Source organism: Passer domesticus, chromosome 13, assembly GCF_036417665.1.
Source record: "Passer domesticus isolate bPasDom1 chromosome 13, bPasDom1.hap1, whole genome shotgun sequence".
Lineage (NCBI taxonomy): Eukaryota > Metazoa > Chordata > Aves > Passeriformes > Passeridae > Passer > Passer domesticus.
Window position 1 is genome coordinate 1996587 of NC_087486.1, and position 23997 is coordinate 2020583.

The window sequence follows — 23997 nt, forward strand, 5'->3', positions numbered from 1 at the left end:
CGAGCGCTGCCGGGGTCTCTCCCTGGGCTCAGCTCTGCTCCATGTGCACATTGCAGTTCAGTGTCCAATCCCAGCTGCAGCCCCTGCAGTCCCATCCTTGTTTTTCTCTCTCCAGCCCACGGGGTTTGTGCTCCTGGGCTGGGATTGGGATCATTTGTCCTTGGTGTCCAGCTGGAGCAGGAATTGTTTTGTCTCCCTGCTCTGTGCAGAGAGCTCACCATCCCCTGATACAAAGCTCAGACTCACACATTAAAGCAGCACAGAATCTGAAAATATAAAAGCTAAAACCTGAGGCATCACCACAGCATCCCTGCTGCTGGAGCCCCTGGGAGGCTGGAAGAGGCAGGGGAGGCTGTTACTGCAGACACCAAACATCCCCAGCAGCACGAAGCAGGATTCTGCTCCGACACGATCTTATCTTCTGAGGACAAGAGATACAAATCTGCTCACATATAAATTTAGTGAGCTGTCTAGACATTTCTTTCTCTTTTTTTTTTTTTGAATACAGAAAATGTGTCAGGGAGCTCTGTGGGAAGCACTGGGGTGGCCTATCCAATGCTGTGGATTTGGAAAGCTGGGCTACCAAATCCAACAAAAAAAAAAAGAATCTGCCTCATTTCTGAATGTCCTGCTGCCTCAAACACTGGAAAATTCAATTAATAAACCCCCCCTGTGTCAATTCCTATGGTTTGCACGACCAGTCTGGAGGCCTGTTCTGATGTAATGTCTCCTTGCCTGGTCTTCTAACCTGAAACCAACTTCCAGAGAATTCAGAAAAGGTTCACTTGCAAGAGAGTGACAGAAATTGAGGTGGTAAGATGTCACTGAAGAGCCTGTGATGAATTACAGGAAATGTGAAACTCTTGAAGAAACACTTGTGAAGGAGGGGAGGAGAAAAGACAGATAAAAGTCACTTTTTCACTAAAAGAAGCTGTGTTGTGGCACTGTGGTAACTCTCAATGCAGATATCTCATAGACATACATCATTTCTCATGGCAGAACAGGTCAGAAAAATCTCTGGCAGAGAACGGGGATTGACTTTAGCTCACAAAATCAAGCTGTGCCTGTCTCCACAAGAAAACCCTCTAATGCTTCAAATCAAACATTTTATGGGGGATTTTTTTCTAAAATGCTAAAATCCATTTTTTTTATAGAGGCAGGAGCTAATGATGTATTTATTCTGGACTTCTGGGTGTACCTTCATGAAAACAGAGAGGTATTTGCCAACAGCATTAGGCAAAATCCTTTCATTCTGATATATATATATAAAAATATCTACATGGGATTATATATATAAATACATATAAAAATTTATATTATATTTATTATATTATAATATATTCTATTATATTCATTCTATTATATCTATTCTATTCTATTCTATTCTATTAATTATATTATAGTATATTATAGTATAATATTATATATCCTATTATATTATATATAAAATACATATTATATATCATATTATATATAATATTATACTATATATAATATAACACTATATATTACTTTAATAATATATTGTATAATAGTATATATAATATTATAATATATAGTATATTATATATATTATACTATATATAGAAATTATATAAATATATAATGCTATATATAATATAATATAATATAATATAATATAATATAATATAATATAATATAATATAATATAATATAATATAATATAATATAATATAATATAATATAATATAATGTAATGTAATGTAATATAATATATAATAAAATATATTTAATATAATATTCTTCTGCTTGGCTTTGCTTTTGGTGGTCCAAGAAATCAAATATGCCACAAGGAAAGCCAGTGCATGACTTCAATGGAGAGGCATTTCCAGAGCAAAGTGGGGAGCCCTGAGCTAAACCAATATTGGTGGATCAGGCTGTAAAAGCAGGAGCTGCTCCCCAAAAAAACCTCCTGCTGGGTCTGCAAGGATGGCAGCATCCGCCCACACTCACCTCTGCCTCTCTCCTGTTGTGCTTCCTGCTCTGGGCACGCAGGAATTTTGCTGCGAAGTTGGCCCCATCTTTATTACAGGCTTTTAGTCCTGCTGCATATAAATAGCACTAAGTATACACAGAAGCCAGCGATTAAGCACGGGAAAAAAAAATCTCCTCTTCCCTGTATTATTAGGGAATCTGGGTCAATGAGTCTGCAACTGGAGTAAGAAACTCTTCGAGCTGGTTAATGAGAGACAGAGCGAGCAGGATGGAGGAAAGGCAGGGTTCATGCCATAATCCCTGCTTAATTCCTTCAGTGCAAGCGATGAAAGAAGCAGCGTGATGGATGAGGAGCCCTGGAAGTGGCACAGCTCCTCCCGAGCTGCTCCACGGGCTCCACACCCAGCTCCTGGCTCTCCCAAAGCCAGACTGGGCTGAGGGATGGCAGGGATTTGAGAGCCATTGTGCAAAACTCGCTGCAACTTTTGGCTACTGGCTAAAGATAAAAACATCACGTCAGAAACGATCAGTCAGCCACTCTCACTGTAGCTCTGGGTTTTTTTGCGTTGTGATCTCGCTAATCAGCTGCATGTGCAACACACAGGAGTTCCTGCAGCAGCCAAGCAAACCCCTGCCCCTGACTTGATGTATGATGGGTCTGCGAAATTGTTACCTTCTTTAGAAAGTGGAGCTTGGCTTGAGGAGAGCTCACTTTGTCTTCTCCGAGTCCATCACGGAGTTTTGGGAGGTGACCAAAAGCAGCGAGAAGTGAGCAGCTGACAGCTCTTAAAGCAACTCCACAAATGGTTTCTGAGGAATGCCGGGTTGGAAATGATCATCACTAGGTTGGAAGACTGAATATTTTCCGAATCTAAATGCTTGGTGATTGTCAGTCAGGGATTAAAACATTTATTTCTGTGATTGATTGTTTTTGTTGTTTTCCAGAAGCAGGCAGTGTGCAGCAGAAAGCAGAGAGGGAGTTAAAATATGCAACACTCGAGGCTGGAAAGACTGGTCTGGGAGGAATGATCACAGCTGGAGACCCCAGGATGGGAAGAGAGGAGCAGAGATGTGAACAAAACCCTCATGTTCTCTGGGGTGGCTGGGCTCTGCTTAGATTTACCAAATTCATACAGAAATAGGGTCCAAGGTGAGAGCACAGACCCAGCCTAAGAGCAACCCAAGAGACCCCAAAAACCTCCAGTGTCAGGGAGTGCTGCTGGCCCCTGGAGACCACCCCATGGCTCCCTCTGTGTGAGACCATCCCCTGCTCCTGGTGACCCCTCTGCACAGCAAAGATCACAGAGAATTCCTCACAGCTTAAAAAACCTGGCTTGGTCTCCTTGCCCCCAAGTTCCTCCCCATTCATTTCTCACTTCCAAGGCAGCTCTTGCCCCACAAAGGATAAACAGCTCAGGTTTTCAGAGCAACACATTGGTTCAAAAGCTTCATTCTGGTGTTCTCCAGTCAGGATTAGGATTTGTTGAAGAGTTACAAAAACTTGTGCCTGCCACAATCACTGACATTGAAACGGTCCATGCCCTCAGCCTCCTCCTACTGCCAGAGCAGCACGTAAGGACCATTAATGCAAATAAACTCCCTGTTTCCATTGAGCCTTTTCTCCTGGCCAGCTGCACCAAGTCCTCTGCGCCGGGGATTTATAAATAGTGACCATGTCATTCCAATGTTAATGGCTTTTAAAGAAATGGAAGGATGGCATGCATTCCCTTTGACCAGCCTCGGAGCTGCAGCTCCACTCCATGCCATGGTTTCAGTGCAGCGCTGGGACTCAGCACATCCTTCCCACAGCCCATCCATGTGGTGCTTTGGACAGGAACACAGAGAGGGAAATCATTTTGTTGTCTCCCTGATGCAGGAAACCCACCCATCCCCTACAGACAGGCACTGCACCACGAGGGCAGCTTGTGACACAGGGAAAATTTTAAAAAACTAAGATTTGAAGAGCGATAGCGGCAATTGAGCTTCACTTTCCATGCATTGTTCTCTGAAAAGCCCCGAAAAGCTGTGTTTACCTTATCTCCATCCCTCTGGAGTTGGGCTGTACACAGTCCACACGCCTTCCCCACCTCCCAAAAGCATGTTTGGAGCCAGGCCAGGCCGTGAGCTGTGCTGGGAGCCTCGGTGGATGACTCAGGTGGGGCGTGCGAGGCTCCAGCCAGGAGTGTGATTTCCACACTCCCTGAAAACACCAGAAAACTTCCCCCTGAGCACAGGAATCCTCCAGCTCCAGGGCTGGGGAGGAAGAAAAGCTGCAGAGGATGAGCACCTGGGCTAGTGGAGGTGTCCCTTCCATGCCAGGGGGGTGGAATGATCTTTAAGTCTCTTCCAACCCAAACCACTCTGGGATTCTATGAAGGGTGAGATCAGCACTTGGAGCGATGCTGCAGGTGCAGCAAGGAGATCCTGGCCATTCATTCCACCTTCAACTTTTCCTAAAAACCCCTCAAGATAACGGGAACAAACCTGCTCTTTTTCTTTGCTTTCTTAATTTTACAGGAGCCTCTTTTGTCTTTATCTCTCTTCACAGTGGTTCTAAGAGTCCTTTTTTTTTTCCCCTCCTAATTACAACTTCTCTAAACTCCAAAGAATTCAGATGAAAAGAAAAAAAACAGTGGAGCTATTCCAGTCCAAACAGGGATGGATAACCAGAGAGCCATCAGATTTAACAGTGCCACCCATCAAGGGCTTTAGATCTGCCCAAAGAGCCAAAAATCCCAGGAAAAGGGGGGAAAGGCCTCTAGGAGGGTGTTCTTCCCAATAAACCCCACTTCCAGCATGTTTTAACTGTGTCCACAGTTCCTTTTCTATTTACACACAATTTAAACAGTGATCTGGCAGCAGGAGGGGAAAATGCCTGGGGAGGAACGCATGGCTGAGGAAGCTAAATAAAGCAGTGGCCAGCTCTTCAATCACCCTATATTTTATATATACAAAGGCTGCGATTCCACTAAGCTTTTCCAAAACAATATGTAAAGAATCCAAAACAACGGGCAAAACAACGGTAATAACTGGTTATAATTAAATCAGGGGCACAGCACAGCTCTGCTCCTCTGCCAGGCTCGTTTCCCTGGAGGAATGGCTGAGGGACAGAGGGACTGGTGGCACTGGTGGGGCTGGTGGGGCTGGGGGCTCTCCTGGGGCTGCACTGGTGGGCTGCTGCCTCAAGCCAGCACTGTCCCAGCAGGGAGATTTCAAGGAAATTTCATCTGGCCAAACTCTCTTTCTGATGACCTCACTCAACTCGTGTGGAGTCCAACCTGTACAATAACATCACATATTTCGTTGGCTGTTTTAGTAAATATTCAGACAAACAAGCTAGGGTGTTTTTTTCTTCTAAATACTTCAGAAACAAGTAAAAAAAAATTAAAGGGAAAAAGAAAAAAGCAAGGGAGAAAAAATAAAAGAGTAACATTCTGGTCCAGAAAGACAGGAAAACATCCCACTAAAAAAAAGATGCATCCCTCTTTTCCTTAGCTGAGGTTTTTAAAAATGCAGATTTCTCTGCTAAGCTGTGAAGGCATTCTGAGAGGCAGGTGGTTGTGCAACACTTGGCTGCTGCATGGCTCAGCTCTGAGATCCTTTTCCATGATATTTGCAGGAATTAATAGGAGGAAACAAGACCCACTTCAAGACATTAAACTGTCCAAACAAAAAAAACCCAAACAAATACAGTCATACCATTACTGGACACACCATGACCTCAGCCCCCTTCCTTCATCTCAAATGTCTTCAATTATTTCAACACAAGAGGGATTTGAGCAAGAGAGGTTTATTTTTAAGCCTCTGTGTCAACCTTAATTCCAGTGGGGTTTGAACCCAGCACACCTAAATCAACATCAGCATTTTTCTCCCTTTATTCTTTCTGTCTTTGTGGTATCACAGCCAAAGTATGATAGAGACAGGTGAAGCAAAAACAATCTGGAGATGAGAACAATTCCTTGCGTTGTTGAAAAGCCAGAAAATTACGAAAACAATTTTTTTTTGCTCCCTGCCCCAGAGGAAAGAATCCTTGGGGTGAAGGTGTGAATTATGGAGCAAACAGCACTGCAATGGCCAGGTCCAGGCACTACCAAGCCCTAATTTAAACCTTGTTTTCTCACTTTTTTAATGTGGACCTTGGGCTGTTGTTCAGCAGAACTCCTTTGGTCAATACCTTCCAAGCAGTTCACTGCAGAGCTGCCAGTTGTTGTCATTTTTACAGCTGTATTTTGGGGGGTTTTTTGTGTTTTTCATTGATCATTTCCACCTCTAAACCCCAGTGCACAGTCCAAGAGCACTCTTTGGTAACTGTGGAATTGGGAATATTAGAAATCCTACATGAAACAAAAAAAAAGCAGCTGCCTAAACCCTCCCATTTCCACCCATATGTTTCTTGTTTCAATTAACAGAATCAAACTAATTCAGAGCCGTTCATTGGCCTTGTTTGGACTTACTTGGAAAAACACACCTATAAATCACATCTGAAAAGCTGCAAAGAGAGAAAGAATTTGTTCCTCTTTGGGCAGTTCTTTTTGTTCTTTTTTTGGTAGAACAAACTTTTACTACCAAACACAAAATGCACAATTATGTGTTGACAGCTCACAGCCTCTGTGGTTCTGGCTACAATAAAACACAACTCCACACTGTCCCTCCAGTTCTTCGAAATTCAGGACACCCAGAAGCTCCCATTTGCATCATCTTCCTGGGATTCTGAGCTGCAAAAGGGATTCCAAAGGTTCAGGGAGCCTGAAGTGACCAAAACAGAGCCACAGCAGGGATTTCCCTGGTCCCAAACCCATCAGACACTCAGTGTTGTGGCTTTCACTGCTCATGGAGCATTCTGACATGCCAGATCAGAACAGAGCTGCAGGAAAACCAGCAAAGAATCCCAGCATCATTTTGGTTGCAAAAGATCATCAAAAAATCATTAAATCCAGGCTGTGCCCCATCCCCACCTTGTCCCCAGCCCAGAGCCCCGAGTGCCACCTCCAGCCCTTCCTGGGACACTCCAGGATGGGGATCCAAACCTCCCTGGGCAGTTCCAGTGCCTGAGCACCCTTTCCAAGGGGAAATTCCTGCTGTGCCCACCCTGAGCTGCCCTGGCCCAGCCTGAGGCCGTTCCCTCTGCTCCTGTCCCTGTTCCTGGAGCACAGCCAGACCCCCCGGCTGTCCCCTCCTGGCAGGAGCTGTGCAGAGCCACAAGGGCCCCCTGAGCCTCCTTTGCTCCAGGCTGAGCCCCTTCCCAGCTCCCTCAGGGATACTCCAGACCCTTCCCCAGCTCCCTCAGCAGCTCCTCATGGAACTCAAAATGAGATCTGAGATCTACGAGGAGCTGAGAGCCAGGATTTGTTCCCAGTCTGAAGGACATTTCTGCTGGTGATTCAGGTTCAAGCAGCATTTTCCCCTCCAGAATTGGAGGATTCTTAACAGTGCTCCCAGCACCACTGTAAACCCCAGGATTATCCAAAAGACAGGGAGAGCTTGGAAGAGCCTTGGCTGGGTAGGACAAAGATCTGAGATGTTGAGTGTGTGGTGAGGAGTGACAGCTGGAGATGCCCAACAGCAACAAATCCAAAGGGAAATGCAGGAATGGGCACAGAAAGGGGAAATGCAGGAATGGGCACAGAAAGGGAAATGCAGGAATATGGGCACAGAAAGGGGAAATGCAGGAATGGGCACAGAAAAGGGAAATGCAGGAATATGGGAACAGAAAGGGAAATGCAGTAGTATGGACACAGAAAGGAGAAACGCAGGATTTGGCACAGAAAAGGGAAATGCAGGAATGTGGGAACAGAAAGGGAAATGCAGGAATGGGCACAGAAAAGGGAAATGCAGGAATATGGGAACAGAAAGGGAAATGCAGGAATATGGGCACAGAAAGGAGAAATGCAGGATTGGGCACAGAAAGGGGAAATGCAGGAATATGGACACAGAAACATCCTCAGCACTGCCCTATCCAACATTTGTGCCCACCACCTTTAGCCCCCTGCAAAGGAGGAAGGCAGGACTGCTCCACGTGCCTAAAAAAAGGAGGTAGGGTGAAAATCAGGGAGGGGAAAACATGGTCAGAGGTACACAGGGAAAGCTTCTCCTTCCTTCTGGGGTTGTGCAACGAGGTCACACCATTAATCTCAGCTCAAAGGAAAATCTGAGCCAGTGGTTAAGGGCTGCTTGACGTGGTTTGGAGAGGATTCCTGCAGCGTGCCCACAGACTCTGGTATTTACAGGAGGGCAGTCGATTTGCACGGGGCTGTAAACATTGACTAAATAGGAATGCATACAAAAAGATGCTTTGCAAAGAGTTTGGTTCAAGATGAGAAGTGGTGTTGACCTCTGAGGGAGGAACGTCCCCTGCCCTCTGCTGTGGAGATGGTCAGCCGAGTGCTCCACGAGGGTGGGAGAAACGAGGAGCTCGCCCAGGGAGCTGGGAAGGAAATTCTTATTTTTGTTTGGCTTCTCAAAGTAGCTTTTAATATTTCCAAGAGCAAGAGGCATTTTGAAAGAAACACAACCCCTCGAAACATAACTTTGAAAAGGGGGTCTTTTAAATCAAAATAAATTTTGAAGAAGAATGTGAACACACTCCTATTAAGTGATACTGCAGCTGTTCCACACAGGGCTGGCAAGGCAGGGAGAAATAATTCACAAATCATTTTATTAATTAACCATCAGAGTGTCCTCGTGAGCTGATGGGAGACCCCCCACGCTGTGCTCCCCACAAAAGGGAAATAATCTGCATTGCTATTAAAAATCTGCCCTGGAAACCATCAGGTTGAGGGAGGAAAGGACTATTTTAACCAATTCATTAATTATGAATATTAAAGAAATCAAGCTTTGAAGCTCAGTTCATAACGAGTCAAACTTCCACTCTTGTTCTGCTGGGGAAAATCCAACTCTCCAGACAGCATCTGTCAATCTGATCATTATGTGGTTAAATGAGGGAGAAAAAAATGTGTTCTCTCTCACCTGCAAAAGCTATCTGAGCCTTGAAAATTTAATTTGAGTTTTCCCTTCTAGATTTGACTGGTCAAGTTAAACTAGAAAGATTATTCATGGAAAAGCAACCGCAGTTGGTTACTAGGATACAAAAAATCACTTAGTATGTTCCTCCAATGAATAATCCCAAGCAGAACACACACAAATTCAATAAATTATGAATTTCTCGGTCTCTCTTACATAAACATTGGGGTTGCAGAGGCATTTCTTGGAAGCCTTTAATATAAATTCATCTCTTAATGACTGTGCTCTAGCAAAACAAACAGAGGGGATGGCTGAGCCCTGCAGGTGAGCTGCATCCTTTGTCTAGACATGGAAGTTCTGGCAGCAGGCAGGGTGCCCAGGCCAGCAGATCCCTGCTTGCCACATCCCAGAGCAGAGCCTGGAATTTGGCAAACTCCCAGGCCTTGGCACAGCGGGTGACGTCAGCAGCAGACTAAGCTAATTTGGAAGAAAGCAATTCTTATTCCAGAAAAAAATGAAATAAAATGAAATCCCCCTTCCTGCACAATTCCACGGATCTGAGAGGTCTTACATAAAGCACTTGTCAGATGTCTGAAGGCACGAGGCAGAGTTCAGGCTGGAGAAGATCCCTTAAGGTTATTGAGCCCAACCTCTGAGGAAAACAGGGAGAAGTTTTCCTGCGTCCATCCGAGGCCCCCAGCCCAGCACAAGGGTGGGAAAAGCATCCTGGAGTCAGACAGAGCCTGCCCTGAGCCACTCTGACATCCCTGGCAGCAGCACTGGGGCTCAGGAGGTTGATTTTGGTCGCTGGACAGCGTTTGGGTTTGTGGTGTCTCTTCCCACCCCTTCCAAACCCAGGATAACAGGGATCACAAACCCCTGGATAACAGGGATCACAATTCCCAGGATAACAGGGATCAAAATTCCCTGGATAACAGGGATTACAATCCCCTGGATAAGAGAGATTACAATCTCCAGGATTACAATCCCCAGGATAACAAGGATCACAATTCCCAGGATAACAGGGATTACAATCCCCAGGATAACTGGGAGTACAATCCCCAGGGGTAACAGGAATTACAATCCCCAGGATTACAATCCCCAGGATTACAATCCCCTGGATAACAGGGATCACAATCCCCAGGATTACAATCCCCAGGATCACAATCCCCAGGCACAATCCCTGCTCCAGGCTGGGGTGTTCACAGCCACAGAGCTACAGGGGCTGAGATCACTTTGTATAAACTTGACCCCAGATGGATTTCCGTGAAATTGAGCCTCGTGGAGCTCCTGTCCTTCTCACCCTGTGCCTTTGATGGCATCGGCAGCTTGAGCTGCTGCCAAATCACCCGGTAATTGCTGTTCAAACCTCACAAATCAGGATCTGCCTTGCACCCTCCAGGAGAGAGCACCAAAACACCTGGAATTCTGAAATACCTGCCAGAGGAAGATGTTCTTTATCTCCACGAGCAACAGCCACTTAGAAAATCATTTCAGTTTTCATTCTTGGAAACCCTTTCACTTGGCAGGACAAAATAATCAAGAGGTTTTGCAGGTGTCCTGAGGAGAGGAGCACCACAGAACAGCCCCTAAAGGGGTCACAAGGGGACACAGCTTTTTGCCAGGATTACCAAACCCACCTTTAGCCTTGGTGGTCCAGCTCTACTCATTCCATTCCTAGCTGATGAATAACAAATAAAAATAACTTGGTTTTTAAGATCTCCAGTGATAGAACTATTCTTATTGTTCTAATTCTTATTCTTATTCTTATTCTTATTCTTATTCTTATTCTTATTCTTATTATTGTTCTTATTTTTATTATTCTTATTCTCCAGTGATAGAACTATTCCACCAAGGCTTGGCACGGGTGCTAACCTGCTTGAGAGTACATGTTCAAAATTTCTGGTCCTGTTTTCTCCCCAAAATTCACTGCAGCCTCTGAGCTGCTCCCCTTAACAGAATTTTAACCACCCCCAGGACACTACACCAGGCAGATCTGGAGTAGAGTTTTGTGTTCCCAGGAAAAATAAAGCTCCATCCAAGCATGTCAAGTTTAAGACCCCAAGAAACAGCAATTTTCCCTCATTAGGAATTATGCTTTCAAGCTGAGGAGATAACTTTTGAACTGCACTCCATAAATTCCAGCAGACATCAAGCAGAGCAGCTGGTGTCCCGGTGGGACCAGAGGAGATAACAGGCTCAGCAAAGCTGTGCCACAGTGCCAGTTATCTCTGAGCAGAGCAAGATAAACTTGAATGAAATGATTTCATTTGTGCTGCCAAATGGGATGTTCTATCTTTTATCTTTGGCTTCTCCAGGCAGGGCCTGGAGGATTCCGTGTTTGAGTTGTGGAGGAGGGCAAAAATCAAAAATCTTTATTCCCTGGCATTTGGAAACCTGGTGGAAAACTTTTGTTCAAGGGAATTTTTTCTTGACTGGTTGTTTTCCCGGTGTTGCCACACAGACAACAAAACCCAGAGCTTTGCTTTTATGTGTCTATTTATTTCTCCCACATTACCATTATGCATTTTCCTGTCAGGAGTGCAATCACAGGAAAATGGTTAAAATAGGAGAATTCCTAAAGTACAGCATTATCATTATTATGTAAAAATCCACAGTAAAACCAGCAAAGTTCAAAAATGAAACCAGTTACATGTAACTACCCAGCCAACAACCACAAACACAACTCCATCCATCCTTCTCCCCTCAAAGCATCAGCAGCTCTTAAAAAAATCCTAAATGTGATTTCCCAGCTGCACTGGGAAGGCTTTGAAGTGCAGTTAAATGGTTTTGTCTTTAAGGAATCTTCCTGTGCAATTGAAGCAATAAATCATTTTTTATCTTCTGATTTGGTTTCCTCACAGCAGAAGGGTGCAGAAAGGAAAAAAGACATGGTTTTGCTGGAAAGGGGGAAGGATTGGGGTCAGATCCTCTCAGCAGGAGATTCCTGAGCTGCTCCACTGCCAGAGGTCTGAAAGAACCCAGGGAGAAAAAAACCTCCAGGGTGGAAAGCAAGCCCTGCTTACACAAAGCAGAGGAGGAGATCTCCCTGGACACAGAGGGGAAAACAAATTAACAAGCAAGAAATCACTTTCTCCTCCCTCCCTCCTCTCCAAAGCCCCCACTGCAACTGCTCAGACACCAGGAATTCATGTTCCAGCACTCAGTAATTGAGACAACAGGGCATCCAGGTCTGAAGGGAAAAGCTGGCACGGGTAAGGTGAAATAAAGCTTTCTCAGTGATTCATTCTTTTGATCATACACAGGGAAAATAAACACAGCCATCACCAAGACAGGGAAGAACACAGAGTAAACAGCATCTCCTTCCCACCAAAAAAGTCCTCCCATGGGCACAGATGTTATCTGAGGGAGCCTGGGAGGGTCTGGCCCTGCTGCTGCCTCTGGGCAAAGAGCTGGGATGGGAAGGAGAAGTGGTAGAACCTCACTAAAGACACCAAAAATCCACTGGGCCAGGCTCTGTCCCCTCCAGGACACAGATCAGGGACACCAAACAAGGGTGGAGAAGCTGCCCGAGTGAGAGGACAGAACAAAGTATGGAAATCCTCCTCCAGCTGCTGCAGCCACAGGAACTCCCCTGAGCTGTGCCACGGAGCCAGGCCCTTCCCAAAGCCCTTCCCCACCCCTGGCAGCTGAGCACACCCCTGCCCTCTGGATAAACCTGGAGAATTTAGGTGCCAGGGAGTCCCAGAAGTGGCCCAGGAGCTCCTGAGGAGGGGGAAGGTGCAGGTCGTGAGTCACAAACAGTGGCTGCTGTGCAGGGCACAGGGCTCCAAACTGCTCCCAAAAACTGCCCCGGGCAGGGGGAGACAGGCACAGGAGATAATAATGTGTGGAAATGTGTTGGATTATACCCTTTTTTGACTCAGAGATGGGGTAACTGAGAGGCGTTTTAAAAACTTTTGTTCTATTTTCAGCCTCACGAGCAGGCTGAGACAATACAGATGTTCTACCTCACACCATTGCACAAACCCATTCCCCACAGAAACGCAGAGAGAAGGGATGGAGGATCTCACACACCTTCCCCCTGGGGAAATCCAGGTGGGATCTGACACGTATTCCAGGGAATCTCACCCAGCCTGGCCCATGGGGACAGCCCTTGCTGGTGGGGTCACCCAGACTGCCACCTGGATGGCACCCCAGCCCCCAGGCAGTGCCACCCACCCAGCCCAGCCCCAAAAACCCGGGGCTCCAGAGGGAACCCAGCTCAGCACCCACAGCCCTGAGCCCCTCTGGGCTGGGAGAGGAGTGAACTTTTGTTCTGATTTTACTTTGCAGGAGGATGAGCACGGGCTCTGCTTGTGCCACCCTGCTCCCTGCTCCTCTCCCGAGCCCCCCACACCCATCACGGCCAGGAGAGCCTGCTCCTGATTCAGCTGCCAAGGCACAGATAGGCTCTGTAAACAGCGGGATGCTGGGCAGCAGGAAAATGTTTCCTTTCAAGGCAAACCCTGCAGGACACGGCTGCCCCAAGAGCGACTCCGCAGCTCAGGGAGGAGAATCCCCCCGAGGAGCTCAGAGGTGCTGGTTTGCATCCTGATTGAAAAGCCAGGCAATGTGAGGATGCTCAGCAGGACCGGGAGAGGAGCCCGGCATGAGCCTGGCAGTGACTCATCCTCCTCCTGCCAAAAAAACATTAATGCCCCACCTGCAGACCTGTTAAACACCTTAAACATCCCTAAGCGCTTCCATAGGTTGTCAGATGATGGAAGCCACGATTTCCTCTGCCGGCAGGGAGGGCTCTGTGAGTGTTCTGCCTACACAGACAGACCCTGGGGTGGGATTCTCAGCGTCTGCAGGAGGCTGGGGTGCTCACACACAGGTCCTCCTGGCCTGCAGCAACGATCCGAAGAAATAGAAAGAAATAAAAGCGGGGAGAGTGCTGCTTGCCAGAGTTCCGAGCAAAGCAATTCCCCTCTGGAGCATAAAGAATTAAATTAAAAATAAAATAAAAGAGAGGGCACCTGCCCAGCGCTACCCAGGGGAGAGCAGGGAAAGCTCTGGCTTTAATGACACACTTGGCACAGGGCTGAGTGTGTGTGACAGCCCGTGGGCCACGGGGCACGACACAGCTCCATTTAACACCAGCCCGGGAGGCGATGCCTGCCTGGACTGGAGCACAGTTGTTCCTCCAGCCTCCAGAGCCGAGGTGCCAAAGGCTGAATGAACCGTGCCAGCTGGCTGCAGCACAGTTTGGGGCACGCACAGTGGTTAAAGAGAGCCCTCGGTGCACAATCAACCCAAATCCCAGAGAAGGCTGAGCAGCTTCACAGGTTTCCTTTTGAAGAGTGGAAAAGCAGAAGGCTGCTAAGAAAGCAGTGAATTAATCTTTTTTCTTCTTCGTTTTTTTTTTTTTTTCACTTCCGTGACCTTCTTCCAGGAGATGCTTCATAATTAATTAACTCTTGTACCCCCATGTGAGCCAGGTTTCCCACCTCCCTGACATTCAAAGCAATCCTGTGATAAAGCCACTTGCTCAAAGGTCACGCAGGGAGTCATCAAAATCACTGACAGACTCTCAGAACCTCAACTCCCAGCCTAAAAGATGCAGAAAAACAGGCAAAATTGGGCTGGACTAACACCTGCAGCCCGTGTTGATCAGCACTGAACCAAACCCAAACCAAAAACTGGTCTGGACAGAAACCTTTGTACCTTTTTCACTCAAACCAGAACAACCTGAAGTGGTTTTTTCGTAGTTTTCTTGAAGTCAGACTGGAGCCAAATCAAACAATTTACTGAACTCCTGACAATAACAAGAACTCCTCCCACAGTGCATCACTAGCAGCTGAAGGAGGAGGGACCAGAAAACAAATCTAAACAAAAGTGCTCCTTCAAGTGAGATTTTAGCCCCTGGAAAAGGCAGAGAGATCTTTTCTTGCTGCATGGACTTTTCTCCTCATTTCTTAGAGGAGACCTGACTGAGTATTTTGAAAAAGCATACACAGAAATGTCTTTTTTAACATGCTGTAAATTCCTGCTGCTCTGCCCTAACCAGCACCCTCCAACCCGCCCTGTTTGGCCTGGCAGCTGGGAGCACCAGCCTGGTGAAGGTCTAAACTGGGGATTTCTGCCTTGTTGAGGGCGGGTTAATGATTAGAAGCCTTTTCCTTAAGAATACAAAATAATTTCTTGCACCGAAGTCACTTGTGCCAGAACAAGCCCCATTCTCCCTCGTGTTTACCAGACACAAATGCCACTCATACTTGGTATTCCTCGCAGTTGTGAGGAAGGCTGTGGGAGAAGCACAGCAATCAGATCCCAGCCAGATTCTAAAAAGGGAATTTGGCTCCTTTGTTAAATACCAATGCCCCTATTTGGGTCAGGACCAACAGCTGGATCCCAAGTGGAAAGCCCTTCACTCGTGAGTGCCTGCAGTGTCCCAGCAGCTGTCCACCTTCCCCTGTCACCACGGGCACATGCTGCTGTCACAGACACTGCTCCTCACCAGGGTTTCCCTGGATCAGAGGAATTTTCCCCTCTCCCAAGCCTGCCCTGCTGAGGTCCCGGCATCTTCCTGCTCCCTCTGGTTGTTAACCCTTTCCTGAGCCCTGTGTGTGCCTGCAGAAAGGAGCCCCACGGAGCAAGGAGCCCCATCCGTGACACCGGGGTGCTTTGCGCTGCTCCCCGCCTCTCTCCAAAGCGATTCCCTGCAGAAAACCAGGCACAGAGCCACAGATCCCACAGAACCAGCAGCTCCCAGGCGCTCTGCAGGCCAGGCAGGCGCTGCCCATCACCTGCAGGAGCCAGGAGAGCACCGTGCTCCAGAACCAACCATTCCCTCCTGCCTCACCCAGCTGCCCGCAAATCACCCTGGGCAGGGACAGGGAAGCAGGGAAACAGGGACAGGGGAGCAGGGAAACAGGGACAGGGGAGCAGGGAAACAGGGAAACGGGGACAGGGGAGCAGGGAAATAGGGAAACAGGGAAACAGGGAAACAGGGAAACGGGGACAGGGGAGCAGGGGAGCAGGGGAACAGGGATGGGGAGCAGGGAACAGGGATGGGGAGCAGGGAAACAGGGAAACAGGGATGGGGAGCAGGGAAACAGGGACAGGAGAGTAGAGAAACAGGGAAACAGGGACAGGGGAGCAGGGAAACAGGGAAACAGGGAAACAGGGACAGGGGAGAAGGGAAACAGGGATGGGGAGCAGGGAAACAGGGACAGGGGAGCAGGAAAACAGGGACAGGGGAGGAGGGGAACAGGGACAGGGAAACAGGGAAACAGGGAAACAGGGACTGGGGAGCAGGGAAACAGGGATGGGGGAGCAGGAAAACAGGGAAACAGGGAAACAGCGACAGGGGAGCAGGGGAAGAGGGACAGGAGAGCAGGGAACAGGGACAGGGGAGCAGGGAACAGGGACAGGGGAGCAGGGAAAGAGAAGCATCCCTTCCCAGGCTGTGCCGGAGCTGCTCGGGCAGGAGATGCGGGAGCTGCTCCGGAGCATCCCCAGGGCTCCGGGAGCATCCCAGGGGCAGCCCGCAGGCAGCAGCCGCGTGTGTCGTGTGTCATTTAGCTGTCACCCAGATAACAGCGACTTCCAGCAGCACCTCAGGCCCGTCGCTGAGCGCATCTGACACATCCCAGCTCCTTTCCCTCCCAGCGCCTCTCATTAGCCACAGCCTCATTAGTGGTTTGGGTGCGCTGCGCTCGGAGCCTCGCTGTTAATGTGACATCGTGTGCTAACCACGGGGTACTTGGCAAACACGAGCTTCCCGAGCCCCCGCACGGATCCCCCCGGCACCGTGTGCTCTCGCATCGCTCCACGGAAACGTGCCGAGAAGCGGATGGGGCTGGGCGAGGGTTTAAAGATGCAAGAACGGATTGTTCAAGCCCATTGGGACAAAGTCGGGTATAAAAATGAGTTGTCTTCAACAGGATTTAAAATTGAATTCCGCTGTTGGAGGAAAGCATTGACATTTCTGTATAAAACCTGAATTGCTGCTTGTTTGGCTTTTCCAGGAGCCAGGTCCCTCCACATTCCCTCTACATTTGATTGCATTGAAAAGGCTTTTTCTACCTTAAGCTATTTACGGTGAACAAAACGACCAAAGTGATTTAACACAAGTAAGCAAATTTCAGTTTGAAGACGTCCTGTTTGATTGTTTGGGTTTTATTAAGAAGTTTCTTCAGTCCATGGGACAGAGAACAATTCCTCTGGTTGTCAAAATGAGAGTGAAAGTGCCTTGCTCAGCCTGCAGGGTGAAGAAGGAGGTGCATTTTGGACCAAGAAAAGGAAAGGCTTAATTCTGACTGATTATCTTTGAGTAATTCTAAACAGCCCTCACATTTATAAATAGGACTTCATCCAACCATTCAGCCTTCCGGAAAAACTTTCTAATTTTCAAAAGGACTGTTCCAGGAACAGTTCTAAACCTGCTTCCCTCCGCAATGCCATTTGGATAATGAAAGACAAACAATCCATCCAAAATTCAATTTCATGTGAAAAATTGCTGAATGGGGTCCAACCCGACAAAAGACATTCATAAACTTCCAAACTGCAAACATCCAAAAGCTCCTCCGCAGCCGCAGGTTAACAGCTCCTCGGGGCTGTCATCACTCTTGTAAAAAGCGAGCTGAATTTGGGGGAAAGACACATTTCCAGCATCATCCAGCCCTCAGCAGAGGCATTCAAGCGTCCTGCATAGCCCTGCCTTGCGCAATTTGACAAATGTTTGCAAATGGACCCGACCCTCCCAGACAGCCTCCACCTGGAGGGACACGACCGAGATTTTTTTAGGCCACCAGAACAAACGCTTGAGCTGGGAGGTCTCCATAAATCAAGCCTTCGGTTTTTCCCCCCATCAAACTTTTCCTCTTTAACAACTCCTTTCGAAAGCACCGCGAGGAAGTCCTGAATCACTGCGGTGCAGCTGATGTCATCCCTTTTTTTAAATTCACGTGTGGAGGGCTGAGCATGTGGAGGCTGCTCAGGAGAGACTGTTCTAGCAGCAGGCAGAAGGGCTGGTACAACTCCCAGCCTTCTGGAGCACAGGATCCCACGGCCCAGCAGGTACAGATATTTTCTCTTCGGGAAGTTCCAGCCTGACCGGGGTAACCTCTGCTGACCCAAAGATGTTTCCCTGGCTTTTTTTTTTTTTTTTTTTTTTCTCCCTCCCAGGTTTTTTGCATGTGCCCCCAGCTGAAAAGCCAACCCGCAAAATAAATTTCCTCCAAGGTCATGCACTCCTCACGATGCCTTTATTTGCCAGTTGGTGAAGTATTGAAAAAAAATGAAAACTTCCTTATTGTGAGAGGAGCTAATGTCCCATTTAAATGTAATAGAGAACGAGAGGAGATGCAACTAGAAATCTAATCACTGCTTCATAGCTAAACCACGAGCTTAGCAGCTTTCTTTTGTGCCCTGAAGGTCCCAGGCACCCTCTCTTTGCAAAGACAATATATGGCACATCCAAATGCTAATCTATTCCTCTCTTTATTTCTATATTCAGCTCCCTGGCTGATTACAGGCAGACGTGTATGTGTTCAATAGGTCCTCCTGCTTCTTTAAATAAGTTTAATAATACCCTTTTTATTTATGGGAGCCTGAAGTACAAAGGATGCAATGCAGGAGCTCTGCAAGAGCAGAAAAGAGAAGAAAAGCAAAGTAGCTGAAGATACAGCCTGGCAAGGGCTCAGTAATTCAACACTGTTGATTCTATAGCGACCAACTGCTTTTATTATGCACAGATTCTCCGAGGGGGGAGAGAACCCCACAGTTACGAACTCGCAAAGGAAAAGAATCTGCACACCTCCCGTCTGAGTGCAGAATTGGCTAAAAAGGCAGTTTTAAAGCCAGGGCAGCCCACCCAACATTTCAGACCTCGCCGCAATTTTCCTCCGGCCACTCGGAACAATTAACGTCTCCTCCCATTAAAAAGTTACATTAAAATAACACCCCGAGGAGGCGAAATGGGGCAGAAAGCCCCTGCAAGGAGCGGGTGCGAGGGCTGGGCAGCGCCGCTCCAGCTGCGGGATCAGCCCCGCTTCACCGCGCCGCGCAGCATCCGCGCATCGCCGCAAGAATTCCCGAAACGCCCGGCTCCTCCGGCCATCGCCGGCACGCTCGGCTTCTCCCGGACTGCCGGCACGCTCGGCTTCTCCCGGGGAGCCCCGCACCGCGGGTGGGGCGGCAGAGCCGCCGCTCGCCCGCAGCATCCCCGGGGCAGGACGCGCCCCCCGCCCGCAGCCCCGCGGCCCCGCCGCTACCTGCCAGCGTCTTGTGCACCGTGTTGCCCATCGCTCGCTCGCTCGGCGGCGCGGCGGAGCCCGGGGCCGCCCGGAGCTCCGCAGGGCCATGGACAGCGCCCGCCTCCCGCCGCCGCTCCGCGCCCGCCCCCGGCCCGCCCCGCCGAGCGCCCCGCCCGGCCACGGCTGGGCTGCGCTGCCCCCGGACGTGTGCCGGTGTCTGTCCGGGATGGGCTGCGCTGCCCCCGAACGTGTGCCGGTGTCTGTCCGGGATGGGCTGCGCTGCCCCCGAACGTGTGCCGGTGTCTGTCCGGGATGGGCTGCGCTGCCCCCGAACGTGTGCCGGTGTCTGTCCGGGATGGGCTGCGCTGCCCCCGAACCTGTCCCTGTCCCTGTCCCTGTCCCCATCCCGGTGTCCCTCCGGGATGGGCTGCTCTGCCCCTGTCCCTGTCCCTGTGCCTGTCCCTGTCCCTGTCCCTGTGCTTCTGCGGGATGTGCTGCTCTGCCCTCATCCCTGTTCCCGCTCGGTGTCTGTCCGGGATGTGCCACTCTGCCCCCATCGGTGTCCCGGTGTCTGTCCGGGATGTGCTGCTCTGCTCCCTGTCCCTGCCCTGGTGCCACCCCGGGATGTGCCGCTCTCCTTCCCATCCCTCTTCCTGTCCCTGTGCCTCTCCAGGATGTGCTGCTCTGCCCCCATCCCTGTCCCTGTGTCCCTCGGGATGTGCTGCTCTGCCCCCATCCCTGTCCCTGTGTCCCTGTCCGGGCCGTGCCGCTCTGCTCCCTGTCCCTGTCCCGGTGCCACTCCGGGGATGTGCTCTCCGGGGAGCACCCACTGGCACCTGTCGGAGCAGCTGCCAGCCGGGGATCTGGGCAAACATGGGCCCGGCTCTCCCCCAGAGACCCCCGACAGACCTTTTGCCTCTCCCTCCTAAGGGAAAAATAAAGAATCCTCTTTCTCCCGTAGCACAAGCACATCTGTCCATCAGCAACACCTCCCCGAAGGGCACCAGCTGCACTGGGGAGCGCTGGGAGCCGAGAAACCTCAGCTCTCTCCCTCCCGGTGCCGTTTCCTTGCGGGTGACCTTGGATAAGCCACTTTGCGTCTCGGTGACACGGCTTCCCCACCTGGGAAGCGAGGGAATTAGCAGGAGTGTTGTGTCGGCAAAGGCGTGATTAGTTTGGAGCACGGTGACGACGAAGGACACCTCAGCCCTCCGCCGACAGCTCAGCACCGACAACATCGGCCCCGCAGCTTCCCTCCTTCGGATCTCAGACAGAAAAACACCTTTGGAGCCCCACGGAGAACAGCAAGGCTCCCTCCCCTCCCTCCTCCCGGCCGCACTCCTGCTGCCCGAGGATGCTGAGGGTACCGAGCTTCCCTCCCTGGGGCAGCTTCCAGATTAGAACTGGGAGCCTCAGAGCTCCCAAAATGTTCTGCAGCCAGCTCCTTGGGCTGGTGACACGGTGCACAGTGCTGGGGGAAGTGTCCCCCAGCAGGAGTCACATCTCTGGACTATCACATAGCCTGGGATGCAAAAGGAAGAGTGGGAAGAGGGGGAGAGCCAAGGAAGAGTAGCTCAATAGCCTGACAGAGATCAGCCTCTGATCTATTATAGAGAAGCTAAAATAACAAGCCTTTAATCCATAGATCATGTTGAACAGGTCAAGTGTGGCTCGAGAGATGAGAGAGGACAGAAAAACCTAATTTCCAGCATTTTTTTCGCTATCATAGGGATTTGTTAAAAATGGGATTATTGAGTGAGACACCAGCAGCTGTTCTTAAAAGCGCCTGCACCCATCTGCTGTCTCCTTAGGTTAGCACATGTCTCCCATCCCTTTGCTGCAGGAGCTGTCAGAGGGCAGCGGAGCCCAGTGCTCCTCGTGGGGGACAAGGGCAGGGTGGCAATGTCACCCTCTTGACACAGAAGGGAAAATCCTTGAGTCACCAGATAGCGGGGGAATGGGAGGCTGCGCTAATCGCGGCCGCTTTCCCTCAGCAGGGAGTGGCAGTTGTTATTTTAGGGTTTAAATTCGCTCTCAGAAGCCGGCGGCAGCAGCCGGGGGCTGCTGGTGCGTGTGCCAGGGCGGGCTGGGTGCCACCTCCCGGCCTGTCCCTGTCCCTCCTGCCACACCCCGGCCACGCCAGCCCACGCACTGCCCGTCCCAAGGGTGTCCCAGCCCTTCCTCCTGCCCCAAACGAGGTAAAAATAGAGGACAATGAAATGGAAATGCACATCCTCGGGGCGCGGAGCTGCCCGCAGGAACCAAACCGGAGCTCCTGCTCTTGCTGTTGTGGAAATGGAGAGTTTGTTGCAATAACCTTCTTCTCACAATGCAAAACAACACTCTGGGAAAGGGTTCAGCAGGAGGATTTTCACCCTCCCCAGAAAGAGTAAAAGAGAGGCAGGACTGGACCCCGAGCAGGGCCTGAGCAGCACGGCAAAGCCAGCCTGGGGAAAAGCAGAAACTGCCCCAACCAAGGCTCCACAGACAAAACCTCATGAGCATTTTAAGATTCCTTCTGCTCCAGCAAGTTTTGATAACTCCTGATCAACACACACTTGAGCAATTTCCTCAGTGTGCCCCTGAAAAAATCCCCTTGCCTGTCCCCCTGGCTGACCAGGCACAGCCTGACCTGCTCTGCTATCTGCTCTCCCATAAATATCAAACTGTAATCCCCCTAAGCTCCTTCCCAGCAATTTTTACCACTAGACCTCAAACCGTTTTGCAGACAAGGTGAGTGACATTATCCTTATTTCATCAGGGATGAAACCAAGCCACAAAGAAGCCAGGAGATTTGTGCAAGGTCACAGGTTGGCCGTGGGCAAACTGGGGAGCAGAGCTCTGGAGCAGCCACAAAACCAGCTTGGACACTTTTAGCTGCACACATTTTAGTTGCTTCTCCCTCTGCATTTTCTGCTGCTCCCCATAACAAATTCATCTTAGTGGGATCAGTGGAGTATGATCAGGATAATATTATGCAAAGGAAAAAGTCTTTGGGAGGCTTTCTGTATCCCACTGATGTCAGACAGCTGCTTCCCAGCTCGCTGTAATCACTTCTAAATCTCACTGTGCAGGGGTGTGTACCCAGGCCTTTCAAAATGGACCAAAAAAAAAAAGGAAAAGAGAGAGAAATTTCTTCCTGAATCAAAAATGTGATGAATTCCACTTGAGGTTTGTCGCAGACAGGAATCTGACACAAACCCTCCTCTAAGCACCCACACAGGCCAGGCCTCTCAGAGAGGGAAATATTAGCAATCACATAAACACGTTTGTATAAATGTAATGTTCCCAGAGATGCAAATAGCTTGCAAGGGACAGCTAAATTTCCACTGATTGTTACCAGCCCGACAGCATCAGATGGGTTTCATTGTCTTTGTAAATCCCCCGGGGGCTCGAGTTTTGGGGGCTGGAAGCCTGTGAGCTGTAAGGTATCACTGGGAGCAGCTGCCATTCGTGTCTCTAACAGATGGCAGAAATAATGACAGGCTCGGCTCTTCAGCAACAGCGAGATAAACCCTGAGAAATCTGTCTGTCTGCGGGGCAGGGAGCCCTCCTGCCCTCCAGGGGAGTCTCCTCCCATCCCAAATCCCAGTTCAGGGCATCATCTTGCCTGGCCAGCAGAGCCCCTGCTCCCGGCTGCCTCCCACCAACACCAGCTCTGCTCCTCCACTCTCAAACTGGCCAGGTCGGTCTCGTTCACAGAGAAATCCTGGGGAGCTCCCAGAGTTCTGTGTCCTTCCCAAAGAGCAGATTCCTGCGTGCAGAGCTGTGCCCAGCCCGGGCGCTGCCAGCTCTCGCTCCCGTTTCACACCCTGCACCCTCAGCCCTGGATCCTCCCCTTCCTCTGTGACTAAATCTGAGGAGATGCTCAGAGCATCCATTTCTCTTCCAGCTCCATCTGCCTGGAGTTCTGAGGCTGCCCAAACCGCCTTCCCTTCCATCACACCTCACCTTGAAACCTCCCCTGCTCAGCAGGAGCTCCCTGGGAATTCTCAGAGGCTGCAGATGGAAAATGCCCTAAAAAGACATGAGGGGACTGTCCCAGCCTAAAATGCCCTTCCAGCTTGCAAACACCACCATGTCCAAGAGAGAGCAGCTCCTCTGAATGCACATCAGTGACATTCAACACATTTTCTTCAACAGGTGCTTATCCAGCATGGAAACAATTCCTTCCTCCTGACACGAGTTCATTTCCCTGGCTGTGCTGGGTGGTTTCATGAGCTTCCCCTGGAGCTCCTGCCAGCACCTTGTGCTTTCTTTCCACCTCCTTCTGGCTGAAGGGACTGTCCAGGAGAGAGCAGATTTGCCTGATAAAAGCAAATGTAACTCGTCTCACAACTTCCCAGCCTCCGCATCTTGCCTATGGAAGGAGAGTACTAATAAGCCTCTCTCCTACTTGGAGACGAGTGGAAAAAAAAAAAAAAGGCAAAAAAAAAAGCTGAATTCCCATCACACACATTTAAAGAGGTATTTGTTTAGGAGGGATGCGTGTACAGAGCATCCTCCAGCACCACACAAAGCCCTCCTGCCACCCACGCCTCCCGACTGCTGACAGCAATTCCTTCCCTCCCTGCTCCCAGCACCAGCACAGGATGCTCAGGGTCTCCACAGGTCACACTCACAAACTGCCTCTGAGGGTTTTTTTCCCCTCTAAGAAATGAAGGGAAGCAGGAGCTTCCAGCACAACAGTAGGAAAATCTTGCACAGAGCTTCTTGAACTGGCCTTGACTACGCAGCGGCTGAAGCTGTTTCCTGATCCTTGCCCTCAGAGCCTCCTGGAGATTTGGCTTATTTACCCCAAAATGGGACACTAAACCACACTTTCTGCTATATAGGGCAGAGTGCTGCTGGGCCAGAGCTGCCCCACAGGATGTGC

General features: G+C 49.5%; 1 protein-coding gene across 1 annotated transcript in view; it reads right to left on the bottom strand.

The window, feature by feature from the left end:
- Positions 1 to 19272, bottom strand: part of NEURL1B (neuralized E3 ubiquitin protein ligase 1B) — a 34241-nt gene extending 14969 nt beyond the window's left edge. The window contains exon 1 of the mRNA XM_064388264.1: positions 19140 to 19272. Coding sequence (XP_064244334.1) covers positions 19140 to 19170 — 31 coding nt within the window. The 5' untranslated portion in view covers positions 19171 to 19272. The remainder of the gene's footprint in view (positions 1 to 19139) is intronic.
- Between the last annotated feature and the right edge of the window lie 4725 nt (positions 19273 to 23997).